General features: G+C 37.7%; 1 protein-coding gene across 1 annotated transcript in view; it reads right to left on the bottom strand.

Annotated features, from left to right (window-relative positions):
* The window catches only part of usp34 (ubiquitin specific peptidase 34), a 133,071-nt gene that overhangs the window by 96,786 nt on the left and 12,726 nt on the right, over positions 1–23,559 (bottom strand). Inside the window, 16 exon segments of the mRNA XM_079553218.1 lie at positions 2,603–2,817; positions 4,199–4,620; positions 4,694–4,897; positions 6,104–6,231; positions 6,368–6,497; positions 7,736–7,861; positions 9,041–9,133; positions 9,215–9,296; positions 9,362–9,423; positions 12,135–12,327; positions 15,315–15,382; positions 15,484–15,504; positions 15,506–15,634; positions 17,670–17,720; positions 17,790–18,040; positions 22,921–23,186. Coding sequence (XP_079409344.1) covers positions 2,603–2,817; positions 4,199–4,620; positions 4,694–4,897; positions 6,104–6,231; positions 6,368–6,497; positions 7,736–7,861; positions 9,041–9,133; positions 9,215–9,296; positions 9,362–9,423; positions 12,135–12,327; positions 15,315–15,382; positions 15,484–15,504; positions 15,506–15,634; positions 17,670–17,720; positions 17,790–18,040; positions 22,921–23,186 — 2,441 coding nt within the window.

Here is a 23,559-nt window from a genome sequence, read left to right as displayed (position 1 = left end):
AAATGTAGTGTATGTCACTTTTCTAAATGTTTATATAACCTAAAATACAGTTGTTATTGGTTTAACCTGTTTTCTTGACTGTTTTGAGTGCATTTACACTGTACGGGTCAAAATGACCCGCAACATAATCAATGTCATTTTTTTTCAACATAATACAAGGGTTAAACACCTCGGAGCCGCGTTAGACGGTTCTAACGCCCGACACAGTGTTGTTCCTCCTGCATTATAACGTCTAACGCGGCTCCTCGTTGTTTAATCCGCTTATACCAGTTTTTTTTTCCATCATTTTTTGTTGGGTATTCAACTCATTTTTGTAACTTTTGTGTCATTTTTTTGTCACATTTTTGTCATTTTTTCATCCATCTTTTCAATCAAAATTTTGTCATTTTTTCGTCAATTTTTTATCAATTTTTTTTTATTTTTTTGTCACTTATTTGTCACATTTTTGTCATTTTTTAAACACATTTCAGTAATTTTTTTGTCACATTTTTGTCATTTTTTGTAATTTTTTTGTGAATTTTTTATCACATTTTTGTCATTTTTTCTTCAATTTTTTGTCAATTTCTTGTGACATTTTTGCCACTTTTTCTCACTTTTTTGTCACATTTCCATCATTGTTTTCGTCTCAGTTTTGTTGCCATTTTCTCACCTTTTTTCCAGGAGCTTTTGGATTGGGGTAAAGCCAAACTGGAGACCAAATAACAAATAAACTGATGTGACCTGGTCCGCCTGTGACCCGCCTGTGAGCCGCCCGTGACCCATTTGTGTAGTTTTTTCGTCAATTTTTTGTAATTTTTTTGTCGCATTTTTGTCAATTTTTTGTAATTTTTTTGTCACATTTTTATCACATTTTTGTCATTCTTTCGTCATTTTTTTCTTCACTTTTTTCTTCAATTTTTTTGTCATTTTTTAATCAATTTTTTGTTATTTTTTTGTCACATTTTTTATCAATTTTTTGTTATTTTTTTGTCACATTTTGTCACATTTTTTGTCATTTTTTTGTCACATTTTTGGCATTTTTTTCTTCAATTTTTTGTAATTTTTTTGTCAATTTTTTATCAAATTTTGGTCATTTTTTTAACAAATTTTGGTCATTTTTTTAACACATTTCTGTATTTTTTTTGTCACATTTTTGTCATTTTTTCTTTAATTTCTGTCAATTGTGACATTTTTGCCACATTTCCATCATTGTTTTCGTCTCAGTTTTTCATCTGGAGCTTTTGGACTGGGGTAAAGCCAAACTGGAGACCAAATAACAAATAAACTGATGTGACCTGGTCCGCCTGTGACCCGCCTGTGACCCGCCTGTGACTCGCCTGTGACCCGCCTGTGACCCGCCTGTGACCCGCCTGTGACCCGCCTGTGACCCGCCCGTGACCCGCCCGTGACCCGCCCGTGAGCCGCCTGTGAGCCGCCTGTGAGCCGCCTGTGACCCGCCCGTGACCCGCCCGTGACCCGCCCGTGAGCCGCCTGTGACCCGCCTGTGACCCATTTTTGTCGTTTTTTCGTCAATTTTTTGTAATTTTTTGTCGCATTTTTGTCACATTTTTGTCCATTTTTTGTAATTTTTTTGTCGCATTTTTAATCACATTTTTATCACATTTTTATCACATTTTTATCACATTTTTGTCATTTTTTGTAAAAAAAATTGTGAATTTTTTTATCACATTTTTGTAATTTTTTTGTCACATTTTTGTAATTTTTTTGTAATTTTTTGTCGCATTTTTATCACATTTTTTTCACATTTTTATCACATTTTTGTCGTTTTTTCGTCAATTTTTTTTAATTTTTTTGTCGCATTTTTGTCAATTTTTTTGCCGCATTTTTAATCACATTTTTATCACATTTTATCACATTTTTATCACATTTTTATCACATTTTTATCACATTTTTTGTCAATTTTTTTATCACATTTTTATCACATTTTTGTCATTTTTTGTAAAAAAAATTGTGAATTTTTCATCACATTTTTGTTATTTTTTTGTCACATTTTTGTAATTTTTTTGTAATTTTTTTGTCGCATTTTTATCACATTTTTATCACATTTTTATCACATTTTTGTCATTTTTTCGTAATTTTTTTTCTTCAATTTCTTTAATTTTTTGTAATTATTTTATCAAATTTTCATCAATTTTTTAATCAATTTTTTGTTGTTTTTTGTCACATTTTTGTCACATTTTTGTCTTTTTTTTGGCATTTTTTTCTTCAATTTTTTGTAATTTTTTTGTTAATTTTTTATCAAATTTTGGTCATTTTTTTAACACATTTCCGTAATTTTTTTGTCACATTTTTATCAAATTTTCTTCAATTTCTCGTCAATTGTGACATTTTTGCCACTTTTTCATCATTTTTTCGGTCACATTTCCATCATTGTTTTCGTCTCAGTTTTTCATCTGGAGCTTTTGGATTGGGGTAAAGCCAAACTGGAGACCAAATAACAAATAAAGTGATGTGACCTGATCTGCCTGTGAGCCGCCCGTGACCCGCCTGTGACCCGCCTGTGACACGCCTGTGACCCGCCTGTGACCCGCCCGTGACCCACCTGTGACCCGCACACTGGCACAGTAACATGGTGACCCGTGGTCCTCCTCACAGACTGTACCTTGCACCAGGTGCTCGTGGTAGATGGAGGCCAGGTTGGGCAGGTGCTGCTGCAGGTGCGAGCTGAGTTCCGCGTGGGAGTTTATCTGCACCAGCTCCTCCTCGCAGCCCGACTCCTCGCCGTCGAAATCCGCCATGTTCTTCTCCGACTTCGCACTGACCTGAGAACTGCTGCAGCTCACGTCGTCCGCGCTCAGCATGTCCTCCACCATCGCACTGCGGGGCCCACACAAAAACATCACTTTAATAAATGGGAACGATTCATGAGGAGCAAAGAAAGCACCGCACACGAACGCCACCTCATCACAGGGAGAGTAAACGCACACGCAGTATTGATCTGTCAGCACACAGAGGCGCTCGCTGTAAAGTCAGACTGAGGCGAGTGACAGGAGGAGAACAGAGGTAAAAGTCCTCATCCGTCGTTGCCTATTTCACTTCCGGGTGATTTAATGTAATGGCGAATATGGCTTACAAGCGACTGACAGTGCCTGGATTGCGTGAAAGGTTGAAGAGAAAGGGTGTTTCGAGTGTGGGGAAACGAAAGGAGGAATTGTTGTTGCGAGTTGAACCAGCGGATGGTGTTCATGAAGATGTAGAAGAAGATGAGAGCGAGCAGAGCGAACGAAAACATCTGTGTGCGAGTGAAAGACGGTGACAATGTGAATGAAGTTCAGCTGAGAGGGAAGAATGTGATGATGTGATGATGAATGATCTTCAACTGTAGTTATACACACGATCTGCACAAGGATCTCCCCAGTATTTAAGCTCATATCCAGCCCATACGTCCGAATAAAGGACTGTTATTTGTGCCAGTGGACAATGGTTCTTCCAGCTTAGCCCGGTTAGCTTGTTACAATCGCCTACAGCTCATTGTTGATGAAAAGTCCTCAATAAACCACAAATGCATCAAGCCCGGCTCAGTGTGTGATCATCTCAAAGGCTGCTTTATAAAGTTACTGGCTGTATTTATGTTATTATTGCATAATACTTGTTTTCACCAGATCTATGCGCTGCTAAGGAGCTCGTTAGCTCCGGGCGAGCGGTTAGCAGCTTGGCTACGGACTTGTTTTTGACATGGCTGATGTTCTCACGTTGAAAACACAGACTCGATAAAGTTGTTTTGGACAGAGAGATAATCAGAGGCCGTCAGTGCTTTTTACTACAGTCTCCCAGGGACAGCTCACTGACACCGGGGGCAACGGTTAGTGATCCTGCCCGGCCTTCGAGGCTCCGAGCCGGGCGGGAGACCGTACAGCGGGGCAGTGCGTGGCTAAAAGTGTCCGCTGAAGGCAGGAGGGGGCGGGAGGTACGAGCCCCAAATGTAGGAGTCGGAACAGTGGAAGTCTGCATCGTTAAATATCAGCTACAGGATTGTGTTCCTCTCTTAGCAGAAGATAAGCCCGGAAGAGCGAACGTAAACGCTCCAGCAGAACCGGAACTTGCGAAGACTATTTGTCACTCAAAATGCACTGCAAATCAGATGAACTTTTGGGAGAGCAGAACGCCGTGTTAGCAGAACGTGTTTGCTATTTTACCAGAGTGCCATGATTTATTGGTAGTTTGATGAATCTTATTTCCGCCCTGGGGCAGCTCTTACCCCTCGTGGTGGTGGTGATGGTGGTGCTGTGGCCCGATGAACCTCCTGCAGTTGAAGATCTCGCTGCTCATGGCCTCTCCCAGGAAGTCCGCGGGCCGGGGCAGACAGGACGGCTCCTGCGGGCCCTGCCCCAGCGGCGACGCCCCCACGTCGGGCACGGCGGGCTGCGCGTCGGGGCCGTCCCCCCGCCCGGACGTGGAGGCCGTGCTGCTGCTGCACTGCTGCTCCAACAGCCTCATCCGTCCCTCCAGCCCGGACGCCGCCATCACGCCGGACGCCTCCGAGCCGAAGGGGAGGGGCTTGGATTTGACCACGCCCCCCTGAGCGTTAGAGCCCGCCTCCTCTCCCAAAGCCTCCCCGGCCTTGCGCTTCCTGGACTCCGTCTGCTCGCGGCTCGGGTCCTTGGGCGTTTCCGGCGTGCACTGGGGAAGACGACGCCCGTGTTACAGCCGGGTTTTAAAGCCGCTTCTGATTCAGGGTTAGTTTTGTTCTGACCTCGTCCTCGTCCTCCTCGTCCTCGTCCTCCTTCAGCGCCTCGGAGTCGTTCATGTCGTCTGATTGGATGTCGCTCCCGGGGCTGGCGGCTGATTGGCTGGCTCTGCTGGACGCCGCCTCGTTGCTGGACGCCTCGCTGCGGCCGCTGCTGCTGCCCTCCTCCACGCTGTTCGCCGTCTCGTCAGAGCTGCCCTGCATCGACTCCTGAGGCGACCACACGCTTTGTTTACGCTGGAGTGTTCGCAGGAATCATTAAAACTGCTTCATTTAACCTCTTTTTTTGCAACTTTTTTGTCATTTTATTGTCTTTTTTTTGTCACATTTTTGTCAAATTTTTGTCACATTTTTGTCACATTTTTGTCACATTTTTGTCACATTTTTTGTCCAATTTTTTGTCCAATTTTTATCATATTTTTGTCACATTTTTGTCACATTTTTGTCACATTTTTTGTCCAATTTTTATCATATTTTTGTCACATTTTTGTCATTTTTTCCTCATTTTTTCCTCATTTTTTTGTCATTTTTTTTTAGACTTTTTGGTCACATTTTGGTAAATTTTTTGGTTACATTTTTATCATATTTTTGTCACTTTTTAGTCATTTTTTTGTCATTTTTTTGTCACATTTTTGTCACATTTTTATCACATTTTTATCACATTTTTATCATATTTTTGTCACATTTTTGTCACATTTTTGTCACATTTGTCATTTTTTTCGTCATTTTTTTCGTCATTTTTTTCGTCATTTTTTTCGTCATTTTTTTGAAAAAAATGTGTCAATTTTTTATCATATTTTTGAAACTTTGTCATTTTTTTGTCACATTTTTGTCATTTTTTGTCAAATTTTTATCACTTTTTTGTCACTTTTTTGTCACATTTTTGTCACATTAGTCATTTTTTTTCGTAATTTTTTTAGTCAATTTTTTGATTTGTTTTGTCAAATTTTGTCAAATTTTGAGTCATTTTTTGTGTCAAATTTTGTCAAATTTTGAGTCATTTTTTTGTCACATTTGTCATTTTTTTTGTCAAATTTTCATCATATTTTTGACACATTTTTGTCACATTTTTGTCACATTTGTCATTTTTTCGTAATTTTTTTGGTCAATTTTTTGTAATTTTTTTGGTCAATTTTTTGTAATTTTTTTGTCACATTTTTGTCATTTTTTAGTCATTTTTTGTCAATGTTTCTCACTTTTTTGTCACATTTCCACCATTGTTTTCGTCTCAGTTCTGTCACTATTTTCACACCTTTTTTCCAGAAGCTTTTGGATTGGGGTAAAGCCAAACTGGAGAAGATGTGCTCGGTTCAGGCGGGAGTTAAGGGGTTAAAAAGTAAAACTATTGTGTAACTTTACTGCCTCCGCGTCCTGCACAGAAACAACGCCCGCCCTGTGTGTCTTCGTCCCGCTCACCTCTGTGTCCGAGAGCCGCTGCTGGTTGCGTTTGCCGCTCATCACGGGGTCGTCCATCTCGATGTCGGAGCCTCCGCTGTGCTGCGTGTCGCTGTTGTCACTGCTGTCCGGACTCGCCGCGGGGGACCCTGAAGGCAGCACGAGCAGCTTTACTCAGACACTGCGATTCATGTTTTTGTTTCATGTGGGACGGTCCAGCCGCTACAGAGGTATTAACCACAAACCAAGTCTGGCATTCAGCATCTGGACATAATTGGGACAAACCTTTCTTGTTGCCCATGGGGAGGCTGGTGTTGAGCAGGGAGGCGAAGGAGCTCTGTTTGGAGAGCTGAGCTTTGGCCGCCAGCGCGTTGTTCCACAGAGCTTTGATCAGCATCGACGCCAGGTACAAGGTCTGAGAGAGAGAAGGGGGCGTTACAGCAGGAGGGGCCCAGGACAGGGGACACGAGGGCAGGAGAGAGAGAGAGAGACATGGATAGGGCTGCTCGATTATTGAAAAAATAATAATCACGATTATTTTTGTCATAATTGAAATCACGATTATTCAAACGATTATTTGTTGCCTTTAAAAAAATCCATCAAAAAAAGACAAAAATCCATCAAAAAAAAGACAAAAATCCAACAAAAAAATGACAAAAATCCATTAAAAAAAAGACAAAAATCCATCAAAAAATGACAAAAATCCATAAAAAAAGGACAAAAATCCATTAAAAAAAATGATAAAAATCCATCAAAAAAAATGATAAAAATCCATCAAAAAAAGACAAAAATCCATCAAAAAAATGATAAAAATCCATCAAAAAAAAGACAAAAATCCATAAAAAAGACAAAAATCCATAAAAAAGACAAAAATCCATCAAAAAAAAAGACAAAAATCCATAAAATAGACAAAAATCCATAAAAAAAAAGGCAAAAATCCATAAAAAATAAAAGACAAAAATCCATTTAAAAAAAGACCAAAATCCATTAAAAAAATGATAAAAATCCATTAAAAAAAAATGATAAAAATCCATCAAAAAAAATGATAAAAATCCAGCAAAAAAAGACAAAAATCCATCAAAAAAATGATAAAAATCCATCAAAAAAAAGACAAAAATCCATAAAAAAGACAAAAATCCATAAAAAAAGACAAAAATCCATCAAAAAAAAAGACAAAAATCCATAAAATAGACAAAAATCCATAAAAAAAAGGCAAAAATCCATAAAAAATAAAAGACAAAAATCCATCAAAAAAATGATAAAAATCCATTAAAAAAAATGATAAAAATCTATTTTAAAAAAAAAGGCAAAAATCCAGCAGAAAAAGACAAAGATCCATAAAAAAAAGTGACAAAAATCCCCAAATTAAAAATGAAAAAAAAAATATTGAAAAAAATTTTTTTTTTTAAAACACATTATAATCGATTTTTTGTGATTATGCTAATTTTGTAATCGTTTACTGTTGTAATCGAAATCGTAATCGAATTTCGATTAATTGCACAGCCCTAGACATGGATAATACAGTCAGACTGACCCGGGACAGAGGACACGAGAGAGAGGGAGAGACATGGATAATACAGCCAGACTGACCCGGGACAGAGGACACGAGGGCAGGACTGACCCGGGACAGAGGACAGGAGAGAGAAGCCGTACCTGCTCAGTGTGAGCGCTGGGGTGGAGTCCCGACACCAGGTTCAGGACGTGTCGAAGGGGAACCGGGTCCAGGTTTTTAATGAGAGACGGAAACAAGTCGTGGATGTAACGACTGCAGTGTTTGAGCTGCAGGACAATCAGATAAAGATGTGTCATTGTTATGTTCAAGAGCGTTCAGGACCAAAAACTAAATGTTGACCTCTTAACTCCGGCCTGAACCGAGAGGATGTTGTTCCTCACGTCATCAGATTTTTTTTTCCATCATTTTTTTTGTGGGTATTCAACTCATTTTTGTAACTTTTTTGTCATTTTTTTTGTCACATTTTTGTCATTTTTTTGTCAAATTTTTGTCAAATTTTTGTAATTTTTTTGTCATTTTTTAATGATTTTTTTGTTACATTTTTGTCCATTTTTAGTAATTTTTTGTCAATTTTTTGTCAATTTTTTGTAATATTTTAATCAAAAAATTTTCATTTTTTTTGTCACATTTCGTCATTTTTTTTCATTTTTTTGTCATTTTTTGGTCACATTTGTCATTTTTTGTTACATTTTTGTCAAATTTTTGTTACATTTTTGTCAATTTTTTGTAATTTTTTAATGATTTTTTTGTTACATTTTTGTCATTTTTTGTCACATTTTTGTCATTTTTTTGTCCATTTTTTGTCAATTTTTGTCATTTTTTTAATAATTTTTTTGTCATTTTTTAATGATTTTTTTGTCATTTTTTGTCACATTTTTATAATTTTTTTGTAATTTTTTAATGATTTTTTTGTCATTTTTTGTCAAATTTTTTTGTCACATTTTTTGTCATTTTTTGTCACATTTTTGTCAAATTTTTGTCAAATTTTTGTCATTTTTTTGTCATTTTTTTGTCATTTTTTTTGTATTTTTTGTCATTTTTTTGTCATTTTTTAAAGATTTTTTGTCATTTTTTTGTCTAATTTTTGTCAATTTTTGTCATTTTCTTGTGACATTTTTGCCACTTTTTCATAAATTTTTCGTCACTTTTTTGTCACATTTCCATCATTGTTTTCGTCTCAGTTTTGTTGCTATTTTCACACCTTTTTTCCACAAGCTTTTGGATTGGGGTAAAGCCAAACTGGAGAAAATGTGCTCGGTTCAGGCGGGAGTTAAGCGGTTAAAGTCGATTTCTTGTAGTCGAGCAAACTTTATTCGACCCTGTGATTCCTCATTTAGAAGCCAAGACCTTCTCGTTTCTAAACATCTGTGTGAGTGAGTTAATTAAAACGTCTGCTTCCCTGATACGTCACAGTGTCATGAACATTAATACTTTGCGTGTTTCACCTGCGCCGCTGCCCAGATACAGTCCACGTGCTGCGTGCTGAGACGACCCTCTGCGGCCAAGAAGTTCAGGATCACCTGGCACTGCTTTATAATCTGCGAGACGGGCGTGTTTTAGGCGTGTTCACATGAGTAACAACATCACACGCGTAAACACCGCAGTGATCATCGTCTCACCTCGATGTGCAAGTTTGGTCCGAAGATGTGCTCGATTACGTTGTTGTGGATCAGCCAGTCGGCGAGCTCCTTCGCGATCGACCTGCGAGAGCGACGGGAAACGCATCAGACGCTTCATTCCAACATTTAACGTTTACAAAGACTCACGTTTCAGTGTCCGAGACCAGGGACTCGTTGTTGCAGACGTCGTTGAACGTGTGGAGCTGGTTCTGAGAAAAACACGGACACGGATTTAAAGACACGACTGAGGTGAAGCGTTGCCGCCATTTTTGATGATCACTCACAAGACAAAGCACTGAAACAAACCTATCGAGTGGTGAGTTAGTGGAGTCACACAGCTGTAATCAGGGGCTGAACTGTGTCGTTTTGAGTTCACATATTAAAGGAACAGGCCACCGTTTCTCCACACTGAGATATGTTCTTACCTGAGCTGTGACGAGTTCTTTAGGACCTGTCTGATCTTCAGTCACGTAAACACAGCGCAGACGGCGTTAGCATTTAGCCTCTCCCTCTCTCCTCTATAGCTCCAAAACAGGTCAAGATAGAAGCTACCAAGCTCTTCCACGTTTTCCCTATTTAAATATGGTTACGTGAAGTGTTCCACTACAAAGTATAATTACACACAATTAAACAATGTGGATTTTCTAAGCGGATAAAAGGGGGGACTATGTTGTAAGGTAGGGCTGCTCGATTATTGAAAAAAATAATAATCACGATTATTTTTGTCATAATTGAAATCACGATTATTCAAACGATTATTTGTTGCCTTTAAAAAAATCCATCAAAAAAAAAGATAAAAATTCATCAAAAAAAAGACAAAAATCCATTAAAAAAAGACAAAATCCATTTAAAAAAAAAGACAAAAATCCATTTTAAAAAAAAGACAAAAATCCATTAAAAAAAATGATAAAGATCCATAAAAAAAAGTGACAAAAATCCAGCAGAAAAAGACAAAGATCCATAAAAAAAAAGTGACAAAAATCCCAAAATTAAAAATTAGAAAAAAAATGTGGGAAAAAAAATAAAAAAATTGAAAAAATAAAATAAAATGAAAAAAAAAATTATAATCGATTTTTTGCGATTATGCTAATTTTGTAATCGTTTACTGTTGTAATCGAAATCGTAATCGAATTTCGATTAATTGCACAGCCCTATTGTAAGGCGTAATAATACCAGGAGTAATTTGGCATCTGCACAGTAAAGTGAAGATTACTGCACGGATTTTGAACTACTCCTGGTATTATTACGCCTTACAATATAGTTCCCCCGTGGAAAAACGTGGAAGAGCTTGGTAGCTTCTATCTTGACCTGTTTTGGAGCTATAGAGGAGAGAGGGAGAGGCTAAATGCTAACGCCGTCTGCGCTGTGTTTACGTGACTGAAGATCAGACAGGTCCTAAAGAACTCGTCACAGCTCAGGTAAGAACATATCTCAGTGTGGAAAAACGCTGGCCTGTTCCTTTAAGTAGCCGTGTGAGCTCCGGCTACAGCTGCTCTACCAGAGTCTGACATGTTTGTGCTGCAAAGGCAAGTCTTTCCTGACGATAATGATGACCCTCCTCAGTGAGAGGATTCATAAGCTGCTGTAGACTTTAGCACTAGCAGTGTTTGTCTATGTATTTATGTATTTATTTAGAATGGAATGATGATTGTAGCACCCCCTCCTGGAACCTCCCCTGGTCGGGTCTCCCGGGGCAAACCGGTGCTCGGTGACGGGTCAGACAAAGAGCGGTTCAGAAGCTCCTCATGAGAGACCACCAGGCCCGCTTTGAATCGTGATGTCGTCCTTCTGTGGACCCACCACCTGCAGGGGGCGCCAGGAGGACGTAACACTTAAAGGGGGGGTAATTCTGCAAAATGGACTTTTTCAAGCTTTCCATCATGTTATTCTGTCACTCCCTCATTAAAAACATGGCTGAAGTGTTGCCTTGGCACATTCATGTATTTCTGAGTAATCTGTAAAAACTCTGATGGCGGCCATTTTAGGGATAGGTTTGCCTGAGTCCTCCTAGGAACGCCCCCACCTCCTGGAGACGCCTCCGAGCTTTCAGAACCCCCTCCCCACTGATGCCACAGACAGCGTGTGGAGGGGGCGTGTCTAAAGGCTCAGAGGTTCTTAAAGAGACAGAGGCCTATTTCAAGACATTCACTACAGCCATTTTGAGAGAGACATTTTATACAAGGCAGTTATTCTGATTTACTGCATTTACAGACCAACAGAAGGTTTGTCATCATTGTAGTGAGATATAGACTGGTGCTAGAACACCCCCTCTTTAAGTTTATACACCCTGTAGGCCGGTGTAAGGCCTCATTTGAAAGCTAAGACCTACAAAATGCATCTAAACTGATCTTTTTTTTCATCAAATTTTTGCCACTTTTTTCAAGACGCTTTTAGATTTGGGTGATACCAAATCTCTCAACCCCCACCTTCTCCAAGTGCATGTTCTCTCAGATTTTGCCCAAATCTAAAAGGCCAGTTACGTATAACGCCTCATTTGAAAGCTAAGACCTACAGAACTGATCTAAATGGATCTTTTTCCCTGCGTTGTTGGCGCATTTTTCTGTGGCTCTTTCGTGACTTTTGTCTCTTTTTCGTAATTTCCGTGCCTTTCTTGTCAAATTTTTGTCACTATTTTGATTTTCAAGAAGCTTTTTTACATTTGTGCAAATACCAAACTGGAGAAAACGTGATCGGCTCAGAGGTTCTTAAAGAGACAGAGGCCTATTTCAAGACATTCACTACAGCCATTTTGAGAGAGACATTTTATACAAGGCAGTTATTCTAATTTACTGCATTTACAGACCAGCAGAAGGTTTGTCATCATTGTAGTGTGATATAGATGGATGTATAATGGCTTGCTCTGTGGTCTGTGTCGCCTCAGAGGGAAACTCGTTCTCCGGCAGGTTCTCGGGGCACGTACGGTGATCTGGCTGAGCCCGGCCAGCCTCATGGTGAGCGTCGGGGACATGAAGTACTTGAAGGCCAGGTCGAGGCTCTCCTTGTCGAAGCAGAGCGCGGAGTCCAGCGGCTCCTTCACCGTGCTCCACATGAGGTCGGCCATGTTCCTCGCCGCGCTCTGCCGAAGCTCCTGGTCCGACAGCTTACACAGGTACCTGTAACCGCACACGGGGAGACGTCACACGGGGGCTCAGCAGCACGTCGCGCCGCCGTCTAAACCTCAAAGCGATTCTGTGCGTTTAGTTTCTTGTTATTTTGGGTTCACGGCTCAGTATATCAATTTAGATAATTATATTCTTTGCTCTGTGATTAAAACCAAAATGTTAACCTCTTACCACCCGGCTAAACCAAATGCATTCTGTCCTCTTTTGGCTGTGTAGCACCTCATTTGAAAGCTAAGACCCACAAAACTGATCTTTTTCCTCACGTTGTTGCTGTGTTGTATGTTTTGTATGTTGTTGTTTTTTCATTCTTTTGTTGAATTTTTGTTGAATTTTTCTCACATTTTTGTTGAATTTGTGTCACAATTTTGTTGAATTTTTGTTAATTTTGTGTTGAATTTTTGTTAATTTTGTGTTGATTTTTTGTCACTTTTTTGTTGAATTTTTGTCACTTTTTTGTTGAATTTTTGTCACTTTTTTGTTGAATTTTTGTCACATTTTTGTTGAATTTTTGTTGAATTTTTCTCACATTTTTGTTGAATTTGTGTCACAATTTTGTTGAATTTTTGTTACATTTTTGTTGAATTTTTGTCAATTTTGTGTTGATTTTTTGTCACTTTTTTGTTGAATTTTTGTCACTTTTTTGTTGAATTTTTGTCACTTTTTTGTTGAATTTTTGTCACTTTTTTGTTGAATTTTTGTCACTTTTTTGTTGAATTTTTGACACATTTTTGTTGAATTTTTGTCACTTTTTTGTTGAATTTTTGTCACTTTTTTGTTGAATTTTTGACACATTTTTGTTAAATTTTTGTTGTTTTTTGTTGAAATTTTGTCATTTTTTTGTTGATTTTTTGTCATTTTTTTGTTGAAATTTTGTCATTTTTTTGTTGATTTTTTGTCATTTTTTTGTTGAAATTTTGTCACTTTTTTGTTGATTTTTTGTCATTTTTTTGTTGAAATTTTGTCACTTTTTTGTTGAAATTTTGTCGTTTTTTGTTGAAATTTTGTCACATTTTTGTTGAATTTTTGTCACATTTTTGTTGAAATTTTGTCACTTTTTTGTTGAATTTTTGTCTTTTTTTATTGAATTTTTGTCACTTTTTTGTTGAATTTTTGTCACATTTGTGTTGAAATTTTGTCTTTTTTTTTCACATTTTTGATGATTTTTTGTCACATTTTTTGTTGAATTTTTGTTGAATTTTTGTCACATTTTTGTTGAATTTTTGTCATATTTTTGTTGAATTTTTGTCATATTTTTGTTGCGTTTACATACTTGTTTTCTTCTTATTTTTTTGTGGCTATTTTGGTGTTTTTTCCCACAAACCCACAAAACGGATCTTTTTCCCCGCGTTGTTGCTGTGTTGTGTCACCTTTTGTATGTTTTTTATTTTTTTCATTCATTTTTGTCACATTTTTGTCACATTTTTGTTGCGTTTACATCCCTGTTTTCTTCTTATTTTTTGTGGCTGTTTTGGTGTTTTTTCCCAAGAATCTTTTTGATTGGGGAAAAGCCAAACTGGAGAAAGTGGGATCCGTTCAGGTGGGGGTTAAGAGGGTTAAGAGAGACAGTCGATTGTCGGATAAACGAGCATCAAGGCTCTGATCGGTGTGATTTAAACCACTCCGTCTCTCTCGTGCTGTCGGTAAACGCCGGAGTCGGAGCTGAGGCGGTTGCCGGGCAGAGCCGTTGCCTTGGCTACAGTTGCCATGGCAGCAGCGGCGGCGGCAGCAGCAGCAGCAGCCTCCGTCTCCTCACACGACCCTCGCCATCGGCACGGCGGCCAATCGACCAATCACGGCCGTCTTTCACCGAGAAGAAATGTTCCTCCGGCGCGTTTGTGACTCTGCGGCTCAGCTCAGATTATCCACTGACGACGGGGCTGAAGTTCCATTCAGTTTAAACGACATGTGTGTGTGTGAGCCATTTGTGTTTTCATCAAAATATTACATCAGAAATTTAACTGTTGTACATTTAAAGTCACCATGTGGTTTTATTAAAGGCAATCATTCTGAGTCCGGACGAGCTGCAGGCAGTCGCAGATCTAACCCTAACCCCCCTCTCAGCGCAAACCCTAACCCTGCAACTGGAAAAGGCTGCGTTATCTCTGTTTTGCCCCAAAACGTTTGCAGGCAAAGCTAAATGCATTTCCACTGTGGGCGGAGCAGAGCCGCTCTCTCTGTACATTCTCCACATTTAGTTTGTGCATGAAATATTCTGGCGTTTGAACTGGCGTTCTGAGGCAGATGCATCAGCGTCCGCTGTTCTGGTCCTGTTTGGGCCCAATATGCAGGTACGTTAACTCTGAGGCCCTGGACTATGGTCTGCAGGTTTCTGTTTCGTTTTTACCGCAGACCGGATTATTTGTTGTTATCTTGTGTAAAAGGCGAGTTTAGACGGAGCGTTTGTGTTTGTGATCGATCATGAGACTGACCCGAGAGAAGACGAGACGCTCGCGCTGATGGGAGGAGTTATTTTGAGGCGTGGGACTGACCTGCACACGGAGCAGCTGGACGTGCTTTGAAGACGCGATGGAGACTTTATTAAAACCCTGGAGGGTCACACAACATTTGCCCCGTTTCCAAATATGGTCACAGGAGGTTTGAAAAGTGGCTAAATCTGTGTCAAAGTTACGCTGGGATCAGCTCCTCCGCAGCGTCCCCCTCGGCCCGGGTTCCCGTTTGTTACTTCCTGCACGTGAGTTTTCATTTACACCAGTATGAGACAAATTCCTAACATGGGGAATATTTCTACTGCTATAGTTTCTAATAAAAGCCCCGGCCTGTTTTAGAGACCGCTTTAATTTGCCTCCGCCAGCCGCGAACCCGGCCTCTGATAAAGAGCCGGCCTCTAATGGAATACAGGCCAGTATTAGAGAATTGACGGTAAATGGTGTAGTCTGTGCTCAGCTCAAGTCTCCGGGGCCGGATCTTGTGGTTCAAGCTGTGCCCATGAGCAAAACACCTCGGGACAAAGCTCTCACCTGATGACGTAGGTGCGAAATGGAATAATGTGCTGCATCACGGCGGGAATGTGCAACCATATCCTGATCTGTGGAGAGAAAGAGCCCAGATAAGTCTCTTATATAAACATCAGGGGTGAGTCCAGTTCAAAGCAGCAGGTCTGAGGGGAAACCTGAGTGTGGGACTCACGTTGGACACGATGGTGATGAAGGGCGTGAGCGATGGCGAAGGGCAGCGTCTCCGGAGTCCCGAACTCGAAACAGTCCTTCATCAGAGAGAGGCCGTGTTTCCCGCAGAACAGGCAGACGTAACGCAGCAGGTGAAGAGGAACCTCCACGTCCTGCACAAGGAAACACCTCACACGTCACACTTTTGTTGTCGTTTTTTGTTGAATTTTTGTCTTTTTTTTTGGTTGAATTTTTGTCACATTTTTGTTGAATTTTTGTCACATTTTTGTTGAATTTTTGTCTTTTTTTTTATTTAATTTTTGTCATTTTTTTTGTTGAATTTGTCTTTTTTTTTGTTGAATTTTTGTCACTTTTTTGTTGAATTTTTGTCGTTTTTTTTGTTGAATTTTTGTCTTTTTTTTTGTTGATTTTTGTCTTTTTTGTTGAATTTTTGTCAGTTTTTTTGTTGAATTTTTGTCACATTTTTGTTGAATTTTTGTCATTTTTTTTGTTGAATTTGTCGGTTTTTTGTTGAATGTTTGTCGTTTTTTGTTGAATTTTTGTCTTTTTTTTTTAAATTTTTGTCACATTTTTGTTGAATTTTTGTCTTTTTTTTTGTTGATTTTTTGTCACATTTTTGTTGATTTGTCGGTTTTTTGTTTAATTTTTGTCACATTTTTGTTGAATTTTGTCATTTTTTTGTTGAATTTTTGTCTTTTTTTGTTGAATTTTTGTTGATTTTTTGTCACATTTTTGTCTTTTTTTTTGTTGAATTTTTGTTGATTTTTTTGTCACATTTTTGTTGAATTTTTGTCTTTTTTTGTTGAATTTTTGTCACATTTTTGTTGAATTTGTCGTTTTTTTGTTGAATTTTTGTCGTTTTTTGTCGATTTTTTTTTCATTTTTTTTGTTGAATTTTTGTCTTTTTTTTGTTGATTTTTTGTCACATTTTTGTTTAATTTTTGTCGTTTTTTGTTGAATTTTTGTTTAATTTTTGTCGTTTTTTGGTGAATTTTGTCATTTTTTTGTTGAATTTTGTCATTTTTTTTGTTGAATTTTTGTCACATTTTTGTTGAATTTTTGTCACATTTTTGTTGAATTTGTCGGTTTTTTGTTGAATGTTTGTCGTTTTTTGTTGATTTTTTGTCATTTTTTTTTGAATTTTGTCACATTTTTGTTGAATTTTTGTCTTTTTTTGTTGATTTTTTGTCACATTTTTGTCACATTTTTGTTGAATTTTGTCTTTTTTTGTTGTTGAATTTTTGTCTTTTTTTTTGTTGAATTTTTGTTGTTTTTTGTTGATTTTTTGTCACATTTTTGTTGAATTTTTGTCGTTTTTTGTTGAATTTTTGTCACATTTTTGTTGAATTTGTCGGTTTTTTGTTGAATTTTTGTCGTTTTTTGTCGATTTTTTTTTCATTTTTTTTGTTTTTTTGTTGAATTTTTGTCACATTTTTGTCACATTTTTGTTAAATTTGTCGTTTTTTTGTTTAATTTTTGTCACATTTTTGTTGAATTTTTGTCATTTTTTTTGTTGAATTTTTGTCTTTTTTTGTTGAATTTTTGTCTTTTTTTTGTTGAATTTTTGTCTTTTTTGTTGTTGAATTTTTGTTGTTTTTTGTTGATTTTTTGTCACATTTTTTGTTGAATTTTTGTCGTTTTTTGTTGAATTTTTGTCACATTTTTGTTGAATTTGTCGGTTTTTTGTTGAATTTTTGTCGTTTTTTGTCGATTTTTTTTTCATTTTTTTTGTTATAAACCAGTTATAAACCAGTTATAAACCAGGACTAAACCAGGACTAAACCAGGACTAAACCAGGACTAAACCAGGACTAAACCAGGACTAAACCAGGACTAAACCAGTTATAAACCAGGACTAAACCTGGACTAAACCTGGGCTAAACCAGGACTAAACCAGGACTAAACCAGTTATAAACCAGGACTAAACCAGGACTAAACCAGGACTAAACCAGGACTAAACCAGTTATAAACCAGGACTAAACCAGGACTAAACCAGGACTAAACCAGGACTAAACCAGGACTGAGCCAGGACTGAGCCAGGACTGAGCCAGGACTTACTCCAGTCGTAGAACCCAGAGCTCAACTAAACCAGGACTAAACCAGGACTAAACCAGGACTGAATAAGAAAGTTTTTAGGCAAATTGAAAAGCAAAACCAAGCACTGACTTGACCAATGAAGCAGACTTACATTCATGTCGCAGAACGAGCCCAGAATGTTGCTTTCATGAGCCGAGATGTCCTAAACAGAAGAGCGGAGGTTTCAGCACAGTGGTCTTTCTAAAAACATGGTGGATCAGACATTCGTCACCTCTATCGTGGGGTGCGTGTTGTGTTTGTAGGCCGTGTACAGGGGAAACCCGATCTGAAATATCTTGGCCGTGCACAGCAGCAGCTTCTCCCTCTCCTCTGTGCTCCAGGAGCTGAACATCTCCGGCTCCGATCCGTCCGAGCCTCCGGCCTCCGCCCCGTCCGCCATCGACCCCTCCCCGCCGTCGAGCTCCTCCGCCTGGGCGTCAGCGGCCCCAGCCTGCCCCGGGAGCGGCTGGGGCTTCTCAACAGCTGCCAAGAGAAGGAGGATGGGTTAGTTTGGTCATGACGACGAGTAGGGCTGCGCGTCGTCATAATGTGTCCCCCGATACCAGTACTTAAACGTACTTTGTTTTTGATACTGATACTGGACTGGGCACCATGAAACGACACCAGTCTGGTTATGGAATAAAAGGTTTTAGGCACTACTGGCACTGAAAAGAAATCTAAAATCTTTATATTCAAGTTTTGAGGCTGGGGGATCTATTTTTTTTAAAAAGTGGAAAAAATACAGAAAAGAGAAAAAAAAATGGGGAAAAAACGCGAAAGGGTTTTTTTTTTTTCCATTTCATCCTTAACCCCTTAACTCCCGCCTGAACCGAGCACATTTTCTCCAGTTTGGCTTTACCCCAATCCAAAAGCTTCTGGAAAAAAGGTGTGAAAATAGAGACAGAACTGAGACGAAAACAATGATGAAGATGTGACAAAAAAGTGAGAAAACATTGACAAAAATGTGACAAAAAATGACAAAAAATTGATTAAAAAAAGACAAAAAATGTGATAAAAATGTGACAAAAAATGACAAAAAATGAGTAAAAAATGACTAAAAAATGTGACAAAAAATGAAAAAAATTGATTAAAAAAAGACAAAAAATGTGACAAGAAATGGACGAAAAAATTAAAAAAAATTGATTAAAAAAAATGGACGAAAAAATTACAAAAATTTGACAAAAAATTGATTAAAAAAGACAAAAAACGACAAAAAATGACAAAAATGTGATAAAAAATGTGACAAAAAATGACTAAAAAATGACTAAAAAAATGACTAAAAAATTTGACAAAAATGAAAAAATTTTATTAAAAAAAGACAACAAATGTGACAAAAATGACTAAAAAATGACTAAAAAATGACTAAAAAATGTGACAAAAATGAAATAAATTGATTAAAAAAAGACAAAAAATGTGACAAAAATGTGACAAGAAATTGACAAAAAATGGACGAAAAAAAAAAAAAATTGATTAAAAAAAATGGACGAAAAAATTACAAAAATTTGACAAAAAAATACAAATAGTGAATAGTGAAAAAAAATAGTGAAAAACGCAGGGAATAAATTATGAAAGAAATGGGGGAAATGTGGCAAGAGAAGGAGGATGGGTTAGTTTGGTCATGACGACGAGTAGGGCTGCGCGTCGTCATAATGTGTCCCCCGATACAAGTACTTAAACGTACTTTGTTTTTGATACTGATACCTCGGACTGGGCACCATGAAACGACACCAGTCTGGTTATGGAATAAAAGGTTTTAGGTACTACTGGCACTGAAATCTTTATACTTCCTTCCTTATACTTATACTTTACTAAAAAATGACTAAAAACTGTGACAAAAAGTGAAAAAAATTGATTAAAAAAGACAAAAAATGTGACAAAAATGTGACAAAAATGTGACAAAAATGTGACAAGAAATTGACAAAAAATGGACGAAAAAATTAAAAAAATATATATTTTAAAAAATGGACGAAAAAAATTACAAAAAATTGACAAAAAAATGATAAAAAAGACAAAAAATTACAAAAAATTACAAAAAATGTGATAAAAAATGTGACAAAAAATGACTAAAAAATGACTAAAAATGACTTAAAAATGACTAAAAAATGACTAAAAAATGTGACAAAAATGAAAAAAATTGATTAAAAAAAGACAAAAAATGACAAAAAATGACAAAAATGTGATAAAAATGTGATAAAAAATGTGACAAAAAATGACTAAAAAATGACTAAAAAATGTGACAAAAAATGAAAAAAAATTGATTAAAAAAAGACAAAAAATGACAAAAAAATGACAAATGTGATAAAAAATGACTTAAAAATGACTAAAAAATGACTAAAAAATGTGACAAAAAAATGAAAAAAAATTGATTAAAAAAAGACAAAAAATGACAAAAAAATGACAAAAATGTGATAAAAAATGTGACAAAAAATGACTAAAAATGACTAAAAAATGACTTAAAAATGACTTAAAAAAGACAAAAAATGTGACAAAAATGTGACAAGAAATTGACAAAAAATGGACGAAAAAATAAAAAAAAATTGATTCAAAAAATGGACGGAAAAATTACAAAAATTTGACAAAAAAATACAAATAGTGAATAGTGAAAAAAATTGTGAAAAACGCAGGGAATAAATTATGAATGAAATGGGGGAAATGTGGCAAGAGAAGGAGGATGGGTTAGTTTGGTCATGACGACGAGTAGGGCTGCGCGTCGTCATAATGTGTCCCCCGATACCAGTACTTAAACGTACTTTGTTTTTGATACTGATACCTCGGACTGGGCACCATGAAACGACACCAGTCTGGTTATGGAATAAAAGGTTTTAGGTACTACTGGCACTGAAAAGAAATCTAAAATCTTTATATTCAAGTTTTGAGGCGGTTGGTCTTCAAAATTAAAAAGACAAAAAAAGGAAACATTTGGGGGAAAATTGGAGGGTGACCGGGGGGGATCTATTTTTTTTAAAAGTGGAAAAAATACAGAAAAGTTAGAGAGAGAAAATGGGGGAAAAACGCGAAAGGTTTTTTTTTTTTTTCTTCATTTCATCTTTAACCCCTTAACTCCCGCCTGAACCGAGCACATTTTCTCCAGTTTGGCTTTATCCCAATCCAAAAGCTTCTGGGAAAAAGATGTGGAAATAGCAACAAAACTGAGACAAAAACAATGATGAAATTGTGACAAAAAATGATAAAAATGAAAAAAATGGACGAAAAAATGAAAAAAAATGGATTAAAAAAAATGGACGAAAAAATTACAAAAATTTGACAAAAAAATTAAATAAAAATGACAAAAATGTGAGAAACATTGTGTTAAAAAATAGTGAAAAACGCAGGGAATAAATTATGAAAGAAATGGGGGAAATGTGGCAAACATTGGGTAAAGAAACTGGGAAAAATAGGGGAAAATGGGGGGGGGGGGGGAGAAAATCATTTATTTGAGCACGTTAGCTTTTTGTTAGCATCTTGCATCCAGACCCAGTTATGGCGGCCATTTCCAAACAGTTGGACAAACTTGGGAATTATGCACTTGACTTCAGTGTTAATTTCGTCAACTAAAATATTTCATCATAACTTTAGTCAAAGTGATGTATTTGCCGAGTAAATTTGGACTAAAACTAAATCCAAAGTTTTTCATAAGACTGAAACTATGACTAAAATGTCCAGATATTTTCGTTGACTAAATAAAAATGAACAGAGGGGACAGAAATCATCCAAACTTATCTTTTAAATGATCTGCCAAAGGAAAAGATCTGAGCTTTGTTCATGTGGGAGAAGCAATGGCCGCCGGCTGCGCTGCTTTGTGGCGACAACACTAGGGGCCGCCACTGCTGTAGTACCTCCATGTAGCCGCTAGTCTCCCATTGGAATGACTTGCACTTCAGACACGTTAAAAACAACTTTAACTTGGGATGCACCGATACCACTTTTTCTAAAACCGATACGAGTACTTTGATTTAAGTACTCGCCGATACCAAATACCGATACGAGTACAAGGCATTTTCTTCAACATTCTTACTTTTTTCCACAGCAGATTGGTTTGTAATTAGTTAATTTACTCATGTACATTTCCTTAAGTAAAGTCGGCGACACATTTAAGAGCCGTTATATTAGAATTGTGCTGATGACATTTATTTATTTATTTTATTTTCTTTCAATATAATTTTTTATTTTTATGTCTCTGTCCATCGTAGACAGAAAAGCCCATGTCCTAAAGCTCCCAATGCCTGAGCTTTATTCATTTATGTGTTTTTATTTAACAATAGTATTGAGATGTTACTTAAATGGTCTCTTTTCGTCTTTACTTCAGCTCCTGTAGATTTTCTCGTGTGTTTGTAGTAACTTAGCGAGAAGCTACAGCGTTTTCATTGTTCTGCTGCTCATTTTCCCTCAATATAAACATGCTGTATGTCTTTACTTTGGATTTTCTGAGGACTTTTTAGTCGCTGGGTTAGTTTTTCAGATGAATAAACCCCTGGGCTTAAAACGGCGTCAGAATGGCCAAAACTGTTAGCCGCGAGTTAGCATCGTTAGCCTGTATGTTGTAAACACTGCAGACGCTGCAGCGAGTTAGCAACGTTAGCCTGTATGTTGTAAACACTGCAGACGCTGCAGCACTAACAACATTAAGCTCTGGTTAAATCCAGCTCAGACTCTGGTTTAGAGAGCGCAGTCTGTAATAAAGTCAGCTCTATGTGGATTATTGTGTTTACACTAAACTATTCTACAGTTTGTTGCTTCTTCTCTCCTCAGCTGAGAACTGCGCCTCGTAGCTGTGCCTCGTAGCTGCGCCTCGTAGCTGCGCCTCGTAGCTGCGCCTCGTAGCTGCGCTGGCCACACGTCAAATGGTATCGGTTCCTGGTATCGGGACCTCATGAATGAGTACGAGTATGAGTACAAGCATGTGATATCGGCCCGATACCCGATACTGGTATCGGTATCGGTGCATCCCTAACTTTAAAGCCTGGTTTAATTTACACAGACATTTATATGGTTAGTCTGGTGTTAGAAGTGACTCAGGTGCTCTGTGGAGCGGGTCACACTGTTTTTAATGCAGGCTAGCTGATACCATAGACATGCGCTAGCCTAGCACTAGCCTAGCGCCACGAAACTCTTCAAATATAAGAACTGCATGAATATAAAAAATATATATATATCTCCAGAAATCAGCAACACTCTGGATAAGAAGGAAATGAGGCCCTATGTCAAACATCCTGTAACATCCCTTTAACCAAGTGCATGTCTTTTCAGATATGTATTTTGGGTAAAACTTAAAGTCTGGAACTGACCTGGATCCGGGTTTGATTGCACTCGCGCTACCCTAACGAACATTTACATTTCCGATAAACCAATCCCCGCTCCTGTACCTTTCTCCTGCGGGCTCGGCTCGTCCTCCTCCGCCGAGTCTCTCTCCACGTTGACATGCTCGTCCTCCCCCGGAGAGGAGGGCCGCGGGGGGGACACGGAGCCTCCCGTGGCCCAGCCGGGGGCGTGCGGAGCGGGGGCGCCGTGGAAGGAGCACAGCCGGTCGCGGAGGCTGCTGATCTGGGCCACCACCAGGTTGATCAGGGCGTAAACCAGCTGGTTGAACACCTCCAAGTGTTTGTACTCTTTGAAGCAGCACAGGCATTGTCTGGGGGAAACATCGATATTAAAACAGGGTCTGCAGAGTCAAATTTAAGACCTTTTAAGACCTTTTTAAGAGCACAAAATCTCAAAAATAAGACCTGTTTTTGAACAATATATAAATGGACTGTAAAGAAAATCACTGTCACAAAAATCCAACTGTTGTTTCTGATTTCACAGTGGGATGAACAAATGTAAGAACTTCATTTTTCACATTAGGCATTTTAACTTTTTCCTCACGTCATCAGATTTTTTTTCCATCATTTTTTTTGTTGGGTATTCAACTCATTTTTGTAACTTTTTTGTCATTTGTCGTCATTTTTTGGTCAAATATTTGTTAATTTTTTTTGTCAAACTTTTGTCATTTTTTGCCACTTTTT

The sequence above is a fragment of the Gobius niger genome (genome assembly GCF_951799975.1).
Source record: "Gobius niger genome assembly, chromosome: 3".
NCBI lineage: Eukaryota > Metazoa > Chordata > Actinopteri > Gobiiformes > Gobiidae > Gobius > Gobius niger.
Note: the sequence above shows the minus strand (reverse complement) of the source record. Positions and strands in the feature narration are given on the sequence as shown.